The following is a 19405-nucleotide window of genomic DNA, read 5'->3' as shown; positions in this document are numbered from 1 at the left end:
AGAAACTAGAATGTCCTTTATTTAACTGTTGGCATTTCACTCGTTGTGGCAGGGTTGCCAAAGACAATATAAAAGAGAGAGAGTTATACAATCAAAGTAATAATGATATATATATATATCTATACCTATAAAGAAGGATTTCTGTCTGTCTGTCTGTCTGTCTGTCTGTCCTGTGTTCCTTATAGAATCCAAAACTACTGAACCAATCGGCGTGAAAATTTGCATGTAGAGGTTTTTGGGGCCAGGAAAGGTTTTAGTGATGGTTAGAGACCCCTCCCCCCACTAAGAGGGGGTGTCCCATACAAATGAAACACAAATTTCTGCATAACTCGAGAACTAATCAAGCAAATAGAACCAAATTTGGCATGTGGGTGTTTTTGGAGGCAAGAATTTTTTCTATGATGAATAAGAACCTCTCCCCACTTTAGGAGGGGGGGCTCCTATACAAATGAAATACAAATTTCCTCATAACTCGAGAACTAATCAAGCAAATAGAACCAAATTTGGCATGTGGGTGTTTTCGGTGACAAGAATTTATTCTATGGTAAATTGAGACCCCTCCCTCTTTATAAGGGGAATTGTAACTCCTCTCCCCTTTAAGAGGGGGGGCTTCCATACAAATTTCCTCATAACTCGAGAATTAATCAAGCAAATGGAACCAAATTTGGCATGTGAAGGTTTTCGAGGGCAGGAAAATTTTCTACGGTGAATTAGGACCCCTTCCCACTCTAAGAGGGGGGGGGCTCCTGTACAAATGAAATACAAATTTCCTCCTAACTCGAGAACTAATCAAGCAAATAGAACAACATTTGGCATGTGGGTGTTTTTTTTGGTGACAAGAATTTATTCTATGGTGAATTGAGACCCCTCCCCTCTTTATGAGAGGAATTATAACTCCTCTCCCCTTTAAGAGGGGGGGGGGGGGCTTCCATACAAATTTCCTCATAACTCGAGAACTAATCAAGCAAATGCAACCAAATTTGGCATGTGAAGGTTTTCGAGAGCAAGAAAATTTTCTATGGTGAATTAGGACCCCTCCCCACTTTAAGAGGAGGGGCTCCTGTACAAATGAAATACAAATTTCCTCATAACTCGAGAACTAATCAAGCGAATTGAACCAAATTTGGCATATGTGTGTTTTTGGAGACAATTTTTTTTTCAATGATGAATTGGGACCCCTCCCCACTTTAGGAGGGGGGGTCCTATACAAACGAAATACAAATTTCCTCATAACTCGAGAACTAATCCAGCAAATGGAACCAAATTTGGCGTGTAGGTGTTTTTGGAGGCAAGAATTTTTTCTGTGATGAATTAGGACCTCTTCCCACATTAGGAGGGGGGGCTCCAATACAAATGAAATACAAACTTCCCCATAACTCGAGAACTAATCAAGCAAATCGAACCAAATTCGGCATGTGGAGGTTTTTGGAGGCAAAAATATTTTCTACGGTGAATTAGGATCCTTCCACACTTCAAGAGGGGGGGCTTCTACACAAATGAAATACAAATTTCCTCATAATTCGAGAACTAATCAAGCAAATGGAACCATATTTGGCATGTGGGTGTTTTTGGAGGCAACCATTTTTCCCATTATGAATTAGGACTTCTTACCTTTTTAGGAGGGGGGGGGGGCTCCCATTCAAACGAAATACAAATTTGCTCATAACTTTAGAACTAATCAAGCAAATGGAACCAAATTTGGCATGTGAGAGTTTTAGATGGCAGAATTTTTTTTCTGTGGTGTATTACGACCCCTTTCCCTTTTAAGAGGCTGGGCTCCCATACAAATGAAATACAAATTTCCTTATAATTTGAGTACTAATCAAGCAAATGGAACCAAATTTAGCATGTAGGAGATTTTTGAGTCTTGAATTTATTTTATGATAGTTAGAGACCTCTCACCCCTGTGGTAGGGGGATATGGACTCTCATACAAATAAAACAGAAATTTTTGCGAAACTCAAAAACTAATCCAACTCGAGAAATTCGAGACTCTTCCATAAAACATTAATCAATAACAAGACCACAAAAACTATCTATAGTAACACTAGATCATTCAGGACGAGCCGGTCGCGAGTGTTGCCGGTGACCCGCCGTCGGAAGCGCCGCCCACTGGGGGGCTTGCAAAACTCGAGATAGTGACAAAGATTATCCGAGATTCATGATTTATGTACAACACAGGTTAATTTGTGGCAATACGAAGTTTGTCGGGTCAGCTAGTATATATATATATATATAGGTACGATACTACATCCCTCTCTTTCTTCAAACTAATTTACATTATTTATTTCGTAATCTTTAAAATGTGATGGATGCTTAACTTCTCTTCTCGGACGGAACCTTATCTCTGCTTCCTTATAACCTTTTGGTAAAATGTCGATTACTTCTTCATTGGTTGTCGTTTTATCCAGGTATGGGTGTAAATATTCTCCACTGCTTTTTTCCGTTTGCGGCTCACCACTAGTGTTTTCGTTGTCCTTGATATCTGTGAAAAGCTTCTTTAGATGCGCCACATTTCGGTGCATGACTTTTCCACTCTCCTTTGATTTTAAAGTTATATCTGAACCATTCCTGGCGACAACTCTTCAGGATCAAATATGGTAGAGAGCTTGTTCTCTCTTTGTATGCGTTTTGCAACTACTGTGTCGCCTTGTGATATCTCAATATGTTTTGCTCTGCGCCGATTATTCGCATATTCGGCTTCGTTTTCTGTAGATGTTCTCGGTCATAAACCTCTTCCAAGATGTTAGGCACTTTCATGAACAAACCAGGTAGCTTATCCTTCAGCTTCCGCCCAAACATCAAGATTGATGGTGCGACACCTGTTGTAGAATGCGGAGTTGAATTGTGCATGAGCACAAAAGTCCGAAGATCCCATTGCCAATATGCTCCTGTCGTTTCTTGACTAATCTTCAGTCTTTTGCCAATAGATCGGTTTATCCTTTCAACCTCCCCATTTGCTTGGGGCCAATATGGTGTAGTTTTCCAGTGCTTAATACCAAATTGTTTACAAAAGTTATCAAGCTCACAGCTAATGAACTGAGGACCGTTATCTGTTTTAATGGACTCTGGCATTCCAAAACGGCAGAACGTCTCATGTAACGCCTTAACAGTCAGATGTGCCGTAATTTGTTTCATGATTACAACTTCTGTGAAGCGGCTATAGTAGTCCACAATTACGAGCAAATTATGACCGGATGGTAATGGCCCAACAAAATCGATTGCGAGATCGCCCCAAGCTTTTGATGGCAGTTTGGTACTGATCAGTGGTTCGGGACAGTTCGGTATCGATACTAAGGTGCAGCTCTTACACTTCCTTACGAATGATTCAATTTGCTTATCCATCTGCGGCCACCATACCTTTTGGCGAAGCCTCCTTTTCATAACCACCATACCTGGGTGGGATTCATGGGCAATTTCCATTATTCGTAACTTAAGCTGCTCTGGGATGACTAGTCTATCCCCTCTCAGCAGAAGGTTTTGAACCCGACACAACTCTGAGCTGAATGGTTTAAACTCCTTTGTGATCTCATTCCAAATCCCTGTATCCAAGCTCTGTAGAACACTTTGAAGTACCGCGTCTTTCGAGACCTGCTCTTCGACTTCTTCAACCGTTACCGCACTTGGAATTCCAGTTACAGCTAATTGTAATATGCACCCTTCATCTGATGATTTGTATGCTACTGGATCGGTCATTGATAGTCGCGAAAGGTCATCAGCCAGATTGTTTGTACCAGGGGTATATATAACATCAAAATTATAATTCTGAAGACGCACCCAGCGCTCAATTCTGGCACATGGTTTGGATCGTTCTTTAAACAAAAACTGGAGAGGCTTACAATCCGTTATCAGTATAAATTTTCTTCCGAGTAAATACAATTGAAATCTATCAACAGCCCAGACCATAGACAGCGCCTCCCTCTCTGTTTGGAAGTACTTCCTTTCCGTTTCTGTTAAGGACTTGCTCGCAAAAGATTTGATCCTTCTTTTTCCACTCACATCCTGTTGTAATAAAACAGCGCCTAGACCACTAGGACTCGCATCGGCTATTACAATACAAAGATCTTTGGGATCATAATAGCCAAGAAAGCTAGCTTCACTTATGGCGGATTTGATCTCTTCGAACGCTCGTGTATGTATTGGCTGCCAGTCAAACTTTTCCCCAACGCGAAGTAAGCTCCGAAGGGGCTCTGTTTTATCTGTCAAAGATGGTAAAAATCTTCCAACATAAGTTATTAGCCCGAGAAAACTGCGTAGCTCTGAAATATTTTCTGGACACCGAAATGATTTTATGTTTATGTTTTATGTTTTTAGTGGTTGATTTGTCCTTACTAGGGCAACGCTACCGAGTCTCGTAGTGGTGGCGAGACAACACAGTGCCTCCTTCCCTGTTGGTATACGACCTTAGTTCCCACTGGTAGGTAGGGATAGGATAAGAGGTTGCTGGATAGGAGGCTATGGACACTTTGGGGTGTGTAATGATCGGGTAATCAACACCGCTGGGACTGCTAGTGGCATGCTGATGGGTGAAATGGACTTTCTACTTCAGAGTTCCCTCAGTAGTCCCCTGATAGTGTTCGGAAATTTAAACAGTAGTATTACGTTGGTCCTCCTTCGAGACAGTGGAGTTGGTAGCGCCTCTAGTAAATAGGCAGTACTAAAAACTCAACCAACGGAGGACATAATAATTAATTCGGATCGCAGTAATCAGCAAAGACCTAGGCAAGAAAAATGGGTGTTGGATGGGAAATTGTTTTTGGCAACTCGGAACATGCACGAACTGGAAATAGCTTTTGTTGTGATAGGCGAGACGAATGACACACACGAAATTTACGCGCAGTTGGAGCGTGACTACGACCGCTGCTCAAGACTTTGATGTCAAGATCATCATCGACTACAATGCACAAGTTGGTCAGGAGAAGAAACTCAAACTGGTTATTGGACGCTTACTCCTACAATATAAACATACCTATTACATTCTTCCAGCATAACCTTCACTATCGGTAGACCTAGAGACCACCCAACCAGATGGAATCACAAATCGACCGCGTTTTGGTAGATGAATGTAGATCGTTGTCAAAACCTATCGGGTTGCAAACCTTGATTAAAAGGTACCTAGTGATGATTAAGATATGCCAAAAATTATTTTTTGTAAACAACATTTGAATCGGCGCTCACCATAGTACCCCTACGTACGTAACATTACGTACAGATATACATGCTAAATAAATCGTATTTCATGCGCAAAATTGGCATACCCGTACTATTTTGGAGGCGATATACGTGATTACGAATAATTTTGAGCGTTACGACTATATAAGTATTTATATACGATAATATCCGATTAAGCGCGAGTCGCTCCGTACTACTCTACGATTTTGTGCTGAAAATCGTATGTATGTCAGTCATTATCATTATATACGATAGATAATCAACTTGATCCCACATTATCCAGCTTTAGTTACGATTTCGAGTTTGTTAGGAGATATTTACGATAGTTTTCGTACATTGATATACGAGTTGGTGTTAGCTGGGCCGTGGACCCCCATTCGCTTGACCGTTTTTAATCTGAACACTTTTTAATTTGAACCCCGCTGGTTTGCACGATGTGCAAATTAAAAATGGTTCAAATGTCATTCTCAATATGGCATCATTTGCCTTCGCAGACAATGCACATAAACACCAAAACAATAACAAAGAGCAGGGCGGCCAGTTCATACAAGTTTCAGCATATTTAGGGTTGCTAGTTGTTCAAATTAAAAACGAACCCCGTTAGTTTGCATGAGAAATCGTTCAAACGAACGGGGTCCACTGTATAACCATATGCGATCGCAGCAACCTGATGGTGCGGAAGGCTACGCAGTATCTCTCCAAACGGGATGCAGTCCCTTTTGAGGCGTGCTGGAGCACCGTTAGAATAGTCTCAGTCTCAGAAGTCTCAGTGGAAGGAAAACACCTTGAAGGAAGGAGCGAAAGATAAGCACTCGATTGGAATCCTTAAGGACTACGTAGAAGAGACAGACCCAGAGGCTCAGGGCAACGCAGCTTAGCCAAACGACTTCCAGCCTGTAGACGAGAACTTGTCCTGTCGACAGGTAAAAGCCATGACGGGTAACCGTCGGCAATGGAGATCTCTGATTTCATCCCTTTGTTCTGCCGAACCGACGGACAGGGACACATAAACTAAACTCAGAATCAGAAGTTTCAACAGATATTGGATGAGAAGTAAGCAACACGAGTAATAATGCTGTGTATAGCCACTCATCCGAATGTGGAACGAAGGCGGCAGCAAACCCGACTTTTGCAGAAAAAGGAACGCTGTCAGCAGGAGGAGTGCGAAGAACTCACATAGCCGTTCCTTTGTCATGATTTTCTTTCTAGAAGACTGAACCGCTGGCTGTGATTATTTTGAGAGATCTATTGTAACATGCTCCACCTTAATCTCGTAGCTCATCATTATTTGTGAGTCGATGGCCACGTATGATAATAGATGTATCCCAGTTAAGGACTGCACGTATGAAGTTAGTTGCTTCACTTCCCAAGGATACGCATCCTGCCTTGTGTCAATACTCGGCATTCGCAGAGTAGATGTTCTAAAGTATCACTCTCAAGTCTACAGAATCGGCAGGGGCAGGTCATTGAGTTTGTCTATCTTCACGAGATTATGTTTGCTCAGGTAGTGAGCGGTGATTAGTCTTATTAACGTGCTTAGATATTTTTTGTAGAGCCTAAACAGTGTTCGGCTTTTTGCAATGTTAAGTTCTAACTCCGTTAGAACTGCGTTCTAACCATTCCAGTCCGGTTATACCATTCCAGTTTGGTCTTATGGTTATCTTTTCCCATCCACTCTGTTTTAGCGCACATGACAAGACTCCACAAGAAGTTCCTACAAGTCCCCTCGCTACCGAGCCTCGTGATGATCTTACCATCTTGACTTTTGGATACAAGAGTACATGTTTCTTTCATTAACCACACACTCCGGTTGCAGACACTGTTGAATAGTAGCTTATTCAACCATTGTATAGCTAATCTGATCATCGTCAAGAGCCAGTCCTTATACGGAAGTGGATGTTTGAGGCTGTAGTACTTCAACAGCTGACTGGTGAAGTCAGTCGAATAAAGAACTGAAGGTCAAGTTCCGAAATCCACCGATTGGTCATGGTCGGACGGCATCACGTTGTACTAGAGCATCAAATAAATCAGATGAAACCGCTATAACGATTTCAAAACTTTAATCGTACTTTCACTTCCAATTAATGAAATTTAATCAATTTGTTTCATTTTCACTTTCAGTCAGCTTAGCCTCAACGAACTGTTCCGTTCTCACGTCGATCCGCGACACCAAGCTGAATTTCTACCCGACGATTTGTGATCTTGCCAAATCGGGTGGAGTTTTTGCCTATCAGGAGAAATACCTCAAGTACTGCGAAACGTCCCGAAAAACGGCGCAGGTTTGCGGTGTAAACGGAATTACCTACCGCAGCGAGTGTGAAGCGTGGAGCGACTTCTCCACGGTAGACTATAACGGGCCCTGCCAGGAGGTTGGTGTTATTGATTCCCAGTTGGAGGCGAAGTGCTCATCGATCAAATGTCCCAAAAGGAAGTGGCTCGAGTGTAATCTGGTGATACCACCCGGAGCCTGTTGTCCCATTTGTGGAACCGCTTTGAGGATCGTTTATTCCCGAAAGCAGGTCGATCGTGCGTTGTATGCGTTGAAAGGAAAGGATACGGAAAACTTAACGCTAAAGGGTTTGCTGCAATCGCTCGAACGGCTGCTGCAAACCGTGGAATGCCGGCTAAGTGGTCAGTTAACTTTCGAAAATGATATTTTTGTGATGGTTGAGAACATCAGCTACCGTCCAAATCAGTTGCAGGAGGAAATTTGCATTCGAGAAGCTGAAAAGCTAGTTACGTTGATTCGTACCCAAAGTCATAGGATTACCAGCGAGCTAAATTTAAGTGCACTTACCGTTGCCACCCTCGTTCGATTGAATATCGATAGTGGAGCAAATAGAATTAATTGTTATTCTGTATCCATTATAATTTTTGCACTATTAGCTTTATTTTCGTATGTTTTCAAACGGTAGTATCAAATGACAATACCAAACATTTGCTGAGGATAAAGTCTGTGATAAAAAATAAACTAATCAACCAAAGCATATTGTAGATAGGTGATAAAAGATGCAATAAATCTCTAGTCTTGAATTTTGTTACGAAACAGTTAGCATTTATTTCGCAAAACTCTACGATAAACTAATTGCTTAAAAAGCTAATAGACATCAACTAGTCTTAGATCTCTTCACATGAGGACGTACGTGGCATCGGTTGTAAGTCCGCAATTGTTGTCCTTCATTGCCATTAAAGCATATCCATCATTGCCCCAATAGTTTGACCAGGAGTTCTTGATTAACCAGTAATCCTCACCGTTTAACTTTCCATAACCCACAGCTAGCACAGCATGATCCAACTGTTCCAGTTTATTCTTACACTCTGGTTCATAGTATACTCCATTAGCATAGTAACTGAACGTTTTGTGACCGGCATCGATTGCGATCGACAGAGGTCCATGCTTGAATAGGGCAACTTTCATAGCGTCCGAATCACCAGAAGTAACGTTCACCCAACCAGTGATGGGTGCATACAGCGTACTGTTCTGAACATGACAGTATCCATCCTGACCCAAGTAACCTCCGTACTCTTCCTCGGAAGGAATACCTCCAACTTCCATCATCCACTGATAGGCGCGGAAGTCTTCACCACCGTCACAACCGTTGTTTCCGTAACCCCACGAGCAGTCAATCAATGCTTGTTGAGACAAACGCATCAGTTTCTTTGTTTTCAAGAAATAGGCGGATTCAATATGGCCCGCAGTTCCGAATGACCAGCAAGAACCACAAACCGACTGATCCTTCACTGGAGTCACGGCGCCGGAAATTCGCCAGTCCAAACTCTCTGGCAGATCATCCAGGAACTTTTTCGCGTTGTACGGGAACGGCTGTCCTCCATTGTATACGTTCGATGATTTAAAACCTCGGAGCGCCTTCAACTCATCTTGGGTGCGATCAGCTAGGTGGTTAACGGCAACCGTGAAGCCCTTGTTCGCTCTATTGTGCGAGTGAATGAAGCGCAAATTCTGCCGGAAAATTTCCCGCCGACGTTCGTGCTCCTCCTGCTCACGGTAGGTCTTTTTGTGTTTATTTTTGAAACGGGAGAATTCGTTGTCAAGATGTTCCTCAGAACGCGGTAGAATGAATTCTTGCATTGGGTTGAATGTGGTGTAGTGGCCGTTGCCTGGTCCGGGGAAGCCTATGCATGGGTCAGCTGGAATTGAAAATAAAGAAAATTATGTTTTTGTTGATCTAATGTAGAATCGAACTTACCAGTTTGGACCTCAAAAACTTCGGCTGGAATATCCTGATGATCGTACGAATCATAATCCAGATAATAGTGATCATAATGAGATCCAAGCAGTGTATTGTATCCCTTCATTTCATAGCGAACCGGAATAGGCATCCGAGATGCCGGGTATTTCGGTGACTTGATGTAGCGAACCCACAAGTTGTAAACGTTACGCTTTTGACCAACCTCCTCAATCAGCGTGAATTTGTCACAGCTGAAACCGTTTCTAGTTTCCGTTCCTGAAACAAAAAGATCCTTCATCAATTCTGTTTTTCAGTACCCTTAAGAAAGCGTAAGTTAACCCACCGGCAAGCTTGAAGTTTTTCACATACGGCAGAATGCTCTGCACCGTGATTGCCATATCAGCGGTGCCGTTGACCTGTAGGCAAGTTTCTTTGTTCAGCGTTTGACGGCTACTAACCGGAGCGACCTTCAGACTGGTACCGTAATCGCCACTTTTAGTTAGTTGATATGTCTTCACCATACCGCCATAGTAATCGATACGGGACCGACCGTTATCGTTATCGTACCAGGCGAAGAACGGTTCAGTGATTTCGGCGTACGGAATGCTCAGCACTCCACTAACGGAGTACGTTTGGGGCCACTTGGGTGGATTGGTAGCCATTGCTATAAGAAAAGAAACATAATATAAGTTTTATATATCAAATCAAAATAGATGATTATTGATTAACACGGAAGTATCAAAAAGCAAATTTTGTTTTCAACACAGTTATACTTAAAATCGTTATCGGGGATCTCAACACTCAGGTTCGTTTAAGATCGGTTATTGGAAAGATTAGTGCTTACGAACGAAAACGGTTTTCCATTCGTTGACTCTACCATCTCCGAAACTATCCAAAGAACATTTTTGTTGTATAATATCCCATTAAGAGCTTGTTTCACGGAAATGAGATACACCACAGTTGAATGAGCCACTCACAAAAAAGTTTGAATGGAAAGTCATACGAAATACCTACTTCCAGCATAACCTCCCATATTGGTAACTTTGGAGTACACCACCGCAAAGCGAATCGCAAATTGACCGTGTTATGATGGAAGGAAAGTAATTCCGATGTGATGTACCAAATGCCTTCGGTTTGGTCACGGTACTAAGAATTGCAACATGGGTTCGCGTTGCAACAAGTGCTCTGGGGTGCACTCAACTGTGATTTGCGTACATCCCAATGATAGCGAGTTAAAGTGTGTCAACTGCGATGGAAACCATCGCGCCACCAGCCGTACCTGCCCTAAGCGATCGGAGCTCAAACGGATTCGTCAACAAGCGTCAGCAAACAACCAGACTGATCGCAAGCCAACCCATCGCCGACTTCTGGCCATCATGGATACCGAGTATCCTGCTCTTCAGCCCCGTTAGCAGGTCCCAAACCTGCCTCCACTTTCTCTCAACAACCAACGAATCGCCGCCTCGAATTCAACACTTTATCAAACAGCTTCCAACTCTCATTCAGCCCTCAAATGCTGATGCTGATACCTTTCAACATCTAGGTTCTACCGTGCATGTTCTGTCGTATGCTGGCGTCGCTTTTGGTGTGCCCGCCGGTGCCCCTCTCACGACAGAAGATCTCGTCCAACTCATCTCGGAAGCGAACTGTAGCTGAGCAGCTCCAAGCTGTAATATGGACCGTGAAGCCATCTCCATAGTTAATTGGAACGCTTCCCAGGTAACCAATAAGCATTAGTATAAGCAGTAAATCAATCGTTTATTAGCATCCCTGGCGTTTTATACAGCAGGTTGCTGTTAATCAGCCTTTTGACTGCATAACTGTTAATATTTTTTTGTTTTTTGAAACGATGATTCTACAATTGATGAAGGGACGGTAAGGGAAAGTAATGAAGAAGGATTTTTTTCGGGAATGAAGGGGAAGAGTGGAAAGGAAGGGGGGGTAATAGGTAACTATGCTTAACAAGTTGTCGTTGTGACTCCTATCTTTTGTCCAATGCTGGAAGGTGCATGGGTCGAACCAAGCTGTAATCAGAGATTGCACCTTCCAGCATTGGACAAAAGATAGGAGTCACAACGACAACTTGTTAAGCATAGTTACCTATTACCCCCCCCCCCTCCTTTCCACTCTTCCCCTTCATTCCCGAAAAAAATCCTTCTTCATTACTTTCCCTTACCGTCCCTTCATCAATTGTAGAATCATCGTTTCAAAAAAATATCAATATATGCCTGACCGCATTTCAAGGTCATGACTAAAGTCACGAGTTTGGTCAATTTTGCATAACTGTTGTAAATTGGCATCCACAATTCTATTTAAATTCTTCTTGTCGATAACTAGCTGCAAATAATCATTGTCAGCACTATAAGAGGACTAGCAGTAAGGTAGCCGCCTATTTTGCCAAAATAGCATTTAAGTAGCATTTAAGTAGCATTTAAGGCAACTTAAATGCTTATTGGCTTGCATTTAAATTGCATTGGAAATGCTTATTGGTTACCTGGGTTGCTTTCTGAGGAGCAAGCATATTGAACTGCTCGATTTTCTTAGCGTAAAGAAGATAGACATCGCCGTCATCACGGAAAGCGTCCTATCAAATTTTCGAGGGTCCACCTATCCAATTTTCGATTTTGAGACTCGATCATACAAGTGCAGGACGAGGGGATGCAGCCTCCTAAAATTCCGTCTACTACCGGGCTTCAACCTGAAAGTCAACGAGGCCATAGGAGTAGAAATCAGTACGTCGATGGCCCCAATCCACATAATTTAGTGGTCTACTAACCGAACAGACCAGGGCCCGGGATGGTACTGCTACTGAATTATGATTCTATTTGGGCAAACTAACATGGCGGCGAGAGAAGTATATCATTGCCGATGACTTCAATGCTCGCTATGAAGCGTGGGCAACCGAAGGACAAATCAGAATGGGACCATATTGTCGGGAGATTTCGAGGCCGGTTACTACAATATCCTGGCGCCGGTTAGTCCAACTAGAATCTCCAGATCAGGGGTCCACTCCATTTTGGACATCTTTTAATGAACGAGGCTATCTCCACAGTAGCCTACTGCCACTACCGATACGGTGGACAGTCGGCCCCAACGAAACTACCTTCGTGACAACTGGATGGAGTTTCAACGCATCGTCGACGACAACATCGATTCCGAACAGCCTCTGATAAAACCGGAACTGATCGATTAGGCGCCGGAATCTCCAGCGAGCGATTGCCGTTGCCCGGCCAGGTGCGGTCCCAGTTCAACAACTCCAGGTGAGTCTCTCTCTTCGGATAGATTCCTCCACCAAACATCAGTTAAGGTTGCGTAGTGTATACCGGCGCAAATACCAGCGTACTGGTGACCGCTAGGAAAAATCGATGACGAACAGTATTTCGAGGATTATCCAGGAGCGAATTCCAGAGTTTATTGTTTATTGTATTCATCTAACATATTGTCTTAACGAATAAAAATATCACAATTCTCATATAACAAAAACGTCAGATTTAGTTATTCTTCGCGAGAAAATGCTGGAGGTTTCACCAAACTCGAACAAGTCTTCTACAGAGGCGAAAGCTCGTATTATCGATGACATAAACTCATAGGTCATCCAAACGCTGTGCGATGAATTCTTGGTTGAAGTAACGTAGCATTCCTAAATCCTAAGGGACCGCGATGGAATTCTGAGATCAAGTGGTGATATCAATCGTGGACAGTCGACCTCGTTGTTTAGAAGCTTGGTAACAAAAGTTACCTGTTGAATTCTCCGGCGTCTGGTCAAAGTGTCAAGGTTGATTAGTTTGCAGCGATCGCTATGAGAAATGTTCAGAGGGTCACGCCATGGCAAATTACGCGGAGCAACGCGAAGAAACCGTATTTGTACTCTCTCTATTCGTATGTCCCATGTTATTTGATGAGGTAGCCAAAACTCTAAGGTCACTAATCTCTTCGACTCTGTTGAACTTAATGTCTGCTATGTGATAGTAGAAAATAATTGGCTATACAATACGATGAATTCTTAATTTTGTTAATTGCAGCTCAGATCGCGGGTTGAGTAATCTCGAATGTATCCAAATCAACGGTGTTAGCAGGAACATCCACAATTGCTTATTCAATTTCTTGGTCTAAAGCAACGTCCGATGCAAAAACAGAAGCAAATAATTTTGCAAACTGTTCGCAGGTTTTCGATTCCAAAGACGACTGTTCATTATGCAAAAACGTAAGCAAAACGGTATAGCTGAATTTTTCCTCTTTGGGTTGACTAAGTTCCAGAGGCATTTTGATTTATACGCGCATTGTACGCGCGATTGTACGCGCAATATATACGATTAGTATAGCTGTGAGTTTAGTTTCCGATAGGCGTTGCTAGAAGATCGAAATGCATTATTTGATTCAGCAGAACGGTAACGGACTTAGGCGACTTAGTCGACGCTGATGGGCATTACGCACTCATTTTAATCTTCTCAATTCAGCGGTGCTCCATACTGGAGAGTTAAGAAACAAGGAATTCCAACAGAAGGTGCAACAAATTCTACCTCATTCAAAACCATTCTGGTCTTTGACTAAGGTTCTCAAAAAGGAACCAAAGCCTATCTGTTCTCTTATCTCGTCAGGTGGACGATGGAATTTTACAGAACACTTGAATTGAAAAAGCGGATGCGCTGGGTCAGCGGCTTGTAATATCTCACCATCTGGGATAGAATATTGTCAGCCCACAAGAGTCCTCTGTTGCCGAGGGAGTCGCCAAGGTCAATCGATCAGACAGCTTGGTACCTGAGGAAGAAAAAATCGGATCGGTACCCCGGATTCGATGCCACGTTTAACATCGAGCTCAAGCGATTGAGCTACGGCTCAATTACTTTTGTAGCAAACCACTGTTCAACCACTGTTGGGAGCTTGGCTATTTCCCTTCAATGTGGAAAATAGCTCAGGTTATTCCAGTACTGAAACCGGGAAAAGATCCTGCTGTTTAAAAAGAGCTATCGGCTCATCAGAGGAGGCAATCTAAGCTGTTTCAGAAGTCAATCCAAAGCCGAATTCTTTCGTTTGCTGATGAAAACGGTGTCTTTCTGGAGGAACAGTTCCTAAACTGTCCTCCGAAATGTCGGCAGTACACATGCCCACGCATCGTATTTTCGTAAATTTAAGGGTAGCATACGATACAGTCGAGCGCGAATAGCCAAGCACGAGAACGGTTTTCCGGACTAACTGTCGCGGGTGATCAAAGCTACTCTGGAGCGAGTGATGTGGATGTGCGTGTTTCGGCAGAGTTGCGGCAAGGGGATGCGGCGAGCGGGCATCGAAACGAGAGGAACGGTCCTCAGGAAAAGTAGACAACTCATATCCTTCGCAGATGACCTCAACATCATGACTAGAAACCTTGGGACAGTGGAGGTAACTTACGCCAGACTAAAAACAGAAGCTAGCAGGATAGGGCTACGAATTAATGCGTCGAAACCAAACATATGGTGGAAAGAGAAAACAACGCTCGCCCTTCACGGACAGTGACTGTTGACGACGATGAACTGGAAGTGGTAGATGAGTTTATATATTTGGGATCTCTGGGATCTCATTTCCGACAACGGTACGAGTAAGGAGATTCAACGACGCATTCAAGCAGGAAGTCTAGCTTACTTTTCCCTCTGCAAGATGCTTCGGTCAAGGAGTACAGGAGTACAGGAGATGTACAAAACGCTAATCAGACCGGTAGGGTTAAGAACGTATTTTGAACCCCGTCAGCAGCTATACATAATTTAGACACTTACAGCAAAATCAAATGGAAGTGTCCAAATTACGTACAGCTGCTGATAGGGTCCAAAATAGGTTGGTTACCTGGTATGGAGGTTAGACCTTGTCGTGTCCGTCGGTTATTTCCAACCGAGCCCTCCGGAATACGGAACAACGTCCGTCAAAGTCTACGTTCGTCCAAAAACTGACTTGTTTAGAGCATGCTATATCATGCCACAGTATGCGTAAGTCTCATATTGGACGATTCATTTCTCTCCTTGTCTCTCATCGTTCGTATGACGGTATTCTTCCTATGCAAGGGGTTTCAGTTACACTCAAGTAAATAATTCAGTTTTATTAGATTTGTTTTACGCTGATTCATCTAACTCGGCTCGTTCCCTACAGACCTCTACCGACTTCAGACTATAATTTTGCTTACGGAAGACATACGTGCACTTCACGTATTTCATCGAAAGCTTTTGCCGACTTTTCCAGTCAATCTCAAGTATAATTTTAAGTCCAACAAAAACATTAATTTCTTGTCCAAATCCTAATTAGATTTGAAGTCAAACCGGCAAATTTGAATCAATTTATCAAATCTGATTCCAATTTCATACCGATTTCAAACAAAATTTTAATTTCATGTCTCATTTTAAGTCCAATTTTAGTTCGTCCCATTTTAAGTACAACTTCAAATATTATCTAATTTAAATTTCAACTCCTATTTGGTCGATGTTAAATCAGACCAGAGCAAGTCGCAAAATTTAAAAATAAGAATTAAAGACAGCAAACGATCAAGAATTTTCTAAGCTGCATTTTACTCTAATCAGACTACATAAATGTTGCAAACAGCCAGAGTTATGAAATGATTTCGAACGGTTGATAGCTATAAACCATACAGAGCAGCAAACTATGAACGCGTTTTTCTCAAAATCAGAGTTTTGTCACTTGGTTCAGTCTGACTTAACACCGACCATTTCAAGTCAAATTTTAAGTCCAGATTCAGCTACAATTGGAGTCCGATTTCAAGTCCAATTTTAAGTTAAATAAGTGTCCAATATGTCTCATTTTAAGTCTAATTTTAATTTTAATTTAATTCCAATTTTAACCTCAATTTCAAGTATAATTTGACGTACAATTTCAAGGGCATTTTCTGGTCCAATTTAAGTCTAATTTCAAATCTAATTTATAGTGCAATTTTACGTCTTACTTTAACTTCCAGTTCCATGTTTTATTTCAAATCTAATTTGAAGTCTAGTTCTAGTTGAAGTCCGAATTCATATTCAAATCTTCATTCTTGATACTCATTCCTCATTCACAAACTTGAAATTATTCAAGTAAAATGTTAAGTCAAATTTTAACTGCGATCTCCAAAGCCAAATTAGAATATGATTTCAAGTTCACTTTCATATCCAATTACAGTAATGACCCGATTTTGTCACCCCCATGATGAATTTAGGGGTGACAAAAACGGGACAGTGACAAAATCGGGTATTTTTTCAATTTTTATTTTTTTGCAGATAACTTAGAACGAACTACATATATTTCTTTCTGATCACTTTTAGGACATTTCGCACTTCCATCTACCTCTCTGTGGACATTTGTCACCTGTTCACAGCAGTCCCACAGGTATGAAAACACGCGTTTTTTAATTGCGCCGAAATGGTTGATTATACTGGTTAACTATGTTCATAGAAATTTCATAGCGTGAAAAGCTCTTTCTTATGGTATGAACCATTCTTTGATTAATTCTCCTAAAAGTAAGATAGAAAATTTATTTTTTAAGCAGTAAGAGATAGAGCAAAATAATGTTCTACAAAATTTTTGAGAAGATTATTATAAAGAACTTTGCCAAAGAAAGTGACCTTCTAGCTATTATAGTTGTGGAGATAAGAAACAACTTTTGTGAAAACTCCACGATAATCAACACAGCTCTTTTCACAGTGTCTTAACACATTTGACATGTTTCAAAATGATTTTCAAACTAAGCTTTTGATAAATCAAAAGCGTGACAAAATCGGGTAAAAAACGTGACAAAATCGGGGGTGACAAAATCGGGTCAAAAACGTGACAAAATCGGGGGTGACAAAATCGGGGAGTGACAAAATCGGGGAGTGACAAAATCGGGTTACCACTGTAGTACATATTCAATTGCAATTCAGTTTTAGGCCATATTTTATATATAATTTCAATTCCATTTTGGGATCTAAGTTCAAGGCTAATTTGAACGGAAGTTTTACGTCTAATTTCAAATCCAATTTTACGATCACTGATGACAAGCCCAGAATGGACCACGAGTCCGTCCTTTTCTATAAAATTTAAAATAACCAGAAATCCGGAATTTTTAACGTAATCGATTGGCATTTTTGCGATAAAGAAATCGATTTCATAAAAATAAATCCATCATCCCACGATTACGTGATTTTCCCAATGCAAAACAAGTTTTTGAAAAGTCGACGCCCCACCTTCTGTTTATGCCTGAGCACGCTAGAACACGAAACAACACTTTACGCCACAACAGCTTGTTTACCATTTTCTTTAAATAAAAATAATCAGCCTTATTTTTGTTTTCTATCAAATCAATAACCAATTATTGGTGCTTTCATGCGATTGTATAGAATATGACCGTAAACAAGAATAAGAGCGAATAATTGAGTGCGTTTCAGGGCTTTAGCCGTGGATCTACTACAGTCCTAATCAGTGGGAGAATACCGAAAACTTATTCGCATGGCCTAGCACAATCCGTTCCTTAGTGGTGATTATAGAGAATGTGTCTAACCCGAAAAGATTCTCATAATCCTACTATCACTAATCAATCACATCACTAATGACAAACCCACAAAGGTCATCAATTGACAAATTAATCTTTTCTATTGCGTCCTCATGGGCATGGAATTTGATAATAATGTACGGTATAAAAAGGCAATAAAAGCACACAAATTAATTCAAGACAATAAATATTTGATAAATAGTTCATCAAAATTGGAAACATTTAATAACAAGATATTTTATGCTAAGGCTATGTTGACTTAATTGCCATCTTTCTTTTTCTACTTGTATTTATCCGATTCTTATACGGTAGCAGGGGGCATTTTTCGACGCATGAAGACGAGACATGCTCACTTAGTTAAATTGTTCAGCAATCAGGCTAAAATTGGAATAACGTAGTTCAAATGGAATATTTCATAAAAATTTAATTATGTGCTCAATTAAAGTGGCGAAGTTGTACGGTTCACACTACTGTTACGCACTGCCTGATCAAGTGCTAAGAATAGTAGCAGACTTCAAAGAAGTTTTTTCGTTCTGTATACACTTTTGTTATGGCTTTGTAAGGCTATAAACACGCGGTCAAAAGGGTCGAGCGCTAAATAGATTATAAAAGAACGTAGCTCGATGCGGCCATTCGCGTTTGTGTGATAGGTACGAGAATCGAACTTGACATTTTTTAATAATTGCTTTACTTCACTATTACTACAGCACTTACCTACTGCTGCAAGGCAGCTTATAAGTACAGAGAACAGGATCATTTTGCACTGCTTCAGCTTTTTACTAGTTGATTTCATACATTAAAAAATAATTAAAAATAAAACTTCACTTGTTGAGCAAGCACAGTTAGACACGTCCTCTCGATTGGAAAGATTTTACTCAACTGCTGAGCATCCTGCCGACTGTAAGGATTAAAGAGACCAAACCGACCAAACAAACAACGCAATCAGTGTGGGCAACGGAATGTAAAATTGCTGTCCATGATGTTCATGTTCGGTCTGAGACATGTGTTAGTTGAATTGCTTGCGTGAGAAAGTTGTATGAAAGAATGCAATCGTGAGCGTGCAACTAAAAGCGGGTTTAGCTATTTCCTTTCCGTAAATAATAATAGCCTAAGCATTTAATGTCTCTCAATTCCATAAATTTATTCTAACAATACCGATTCTGATACTGTTTCACGAACTTAAAATTCCTTATCGGGTACATCATGAGGCAAAATTCAGAAAAAATCTATTGTTACCGTGTGAACCATACTGTGACATTAAATCAAAGTTCACCCATTTACGGTGCCTCATATTTGTTTAGAAAATAAAAGCCTGTTAAGTAAAAATATGACCAGCTGAAATTTTGGGTTTGATGTTTTTCAAATGAACCTTGAATTTTAGACATATTCAAATAACAAACGTGAATTCTGCTTAACAAAAGTGAAAATTCGGGTTTGCACATTGATACAATTTGATTATTACTTTTCCAAAGACAATTTGGAATAAAGGGCCTTAAAAAGATCACATTTTAAAACAACTCATTCGTTGCTTTTTACGCAAAAGCACTGAAAATAAATGAAAC

At 41.1% G+C, this 19405-nt stretch overlaps 2 protein-coding genes across 2 annotated transcripts in view; one reads left to right on the top strand and one right to left on the bottom strand.

Annotated features, from left to right (window-relative positions):
- The window catches only part of LOC128733620 (reversion-inducing cysteine-rich protein with Kazal motifs), a 43779-nt gene extending 35619 nt beyond the window's left edge, over positions 1–8160 (top strand). Inside the window, exon 6 of the mRNA XM_053827341.1 lies at positions 7293–8160. Within this exon, the coding sequence (XP_053683316.1) occupies positions 7293–8086 (794 nt within the window). The 3' untranslated portion in view covers positions 8087–8160. The remainder of the gene's footprint in view (positions 1–7292) is intronic.
- Positions 8161–8214: 54 nt separating this feature from the next.
- On the bottom strand, positions 8215–18705 carry LOC128733619 (digestive cysteine proteinase 1). Its single transcript, XM_053827340.1, has 4 exons — positions 18558–18705; positions 9705–10025; positions 9380–9637; positions 8215–9320 (listed from the first exon to the last, which is right to left on the bottom strand). Exons 1-4 carry the CDS (start codon positions 18634–18636, stop codon positions 8299–8301), a joined length of 1680 nt encoding a protein of 559 aa, XP_053683315.1. The 5' UTR covers positions 18637–18705; the 3' UTR covers positions 8215–8298.
- Positions 18706–19405: the final 700 nt, after the last annotated feature.

This window comes from Sabethes cyaneus, chromosome 2 (assembly GCF_943734655.1).
Source record: "Sabethes cyaneus chromosome 2, idSabCyanKW18_F2, whole genome shotgun sequence".
Classification (NCBI taxonomy): Eukaryota; Metazoa; Arthropoda; class Insecta; order Diptera; family Culicidae; genus Sabethes; species Sabethes cyaneus.
This window is presented reverse-complemented; position numbering and strand designations above follow the sequence as displayed.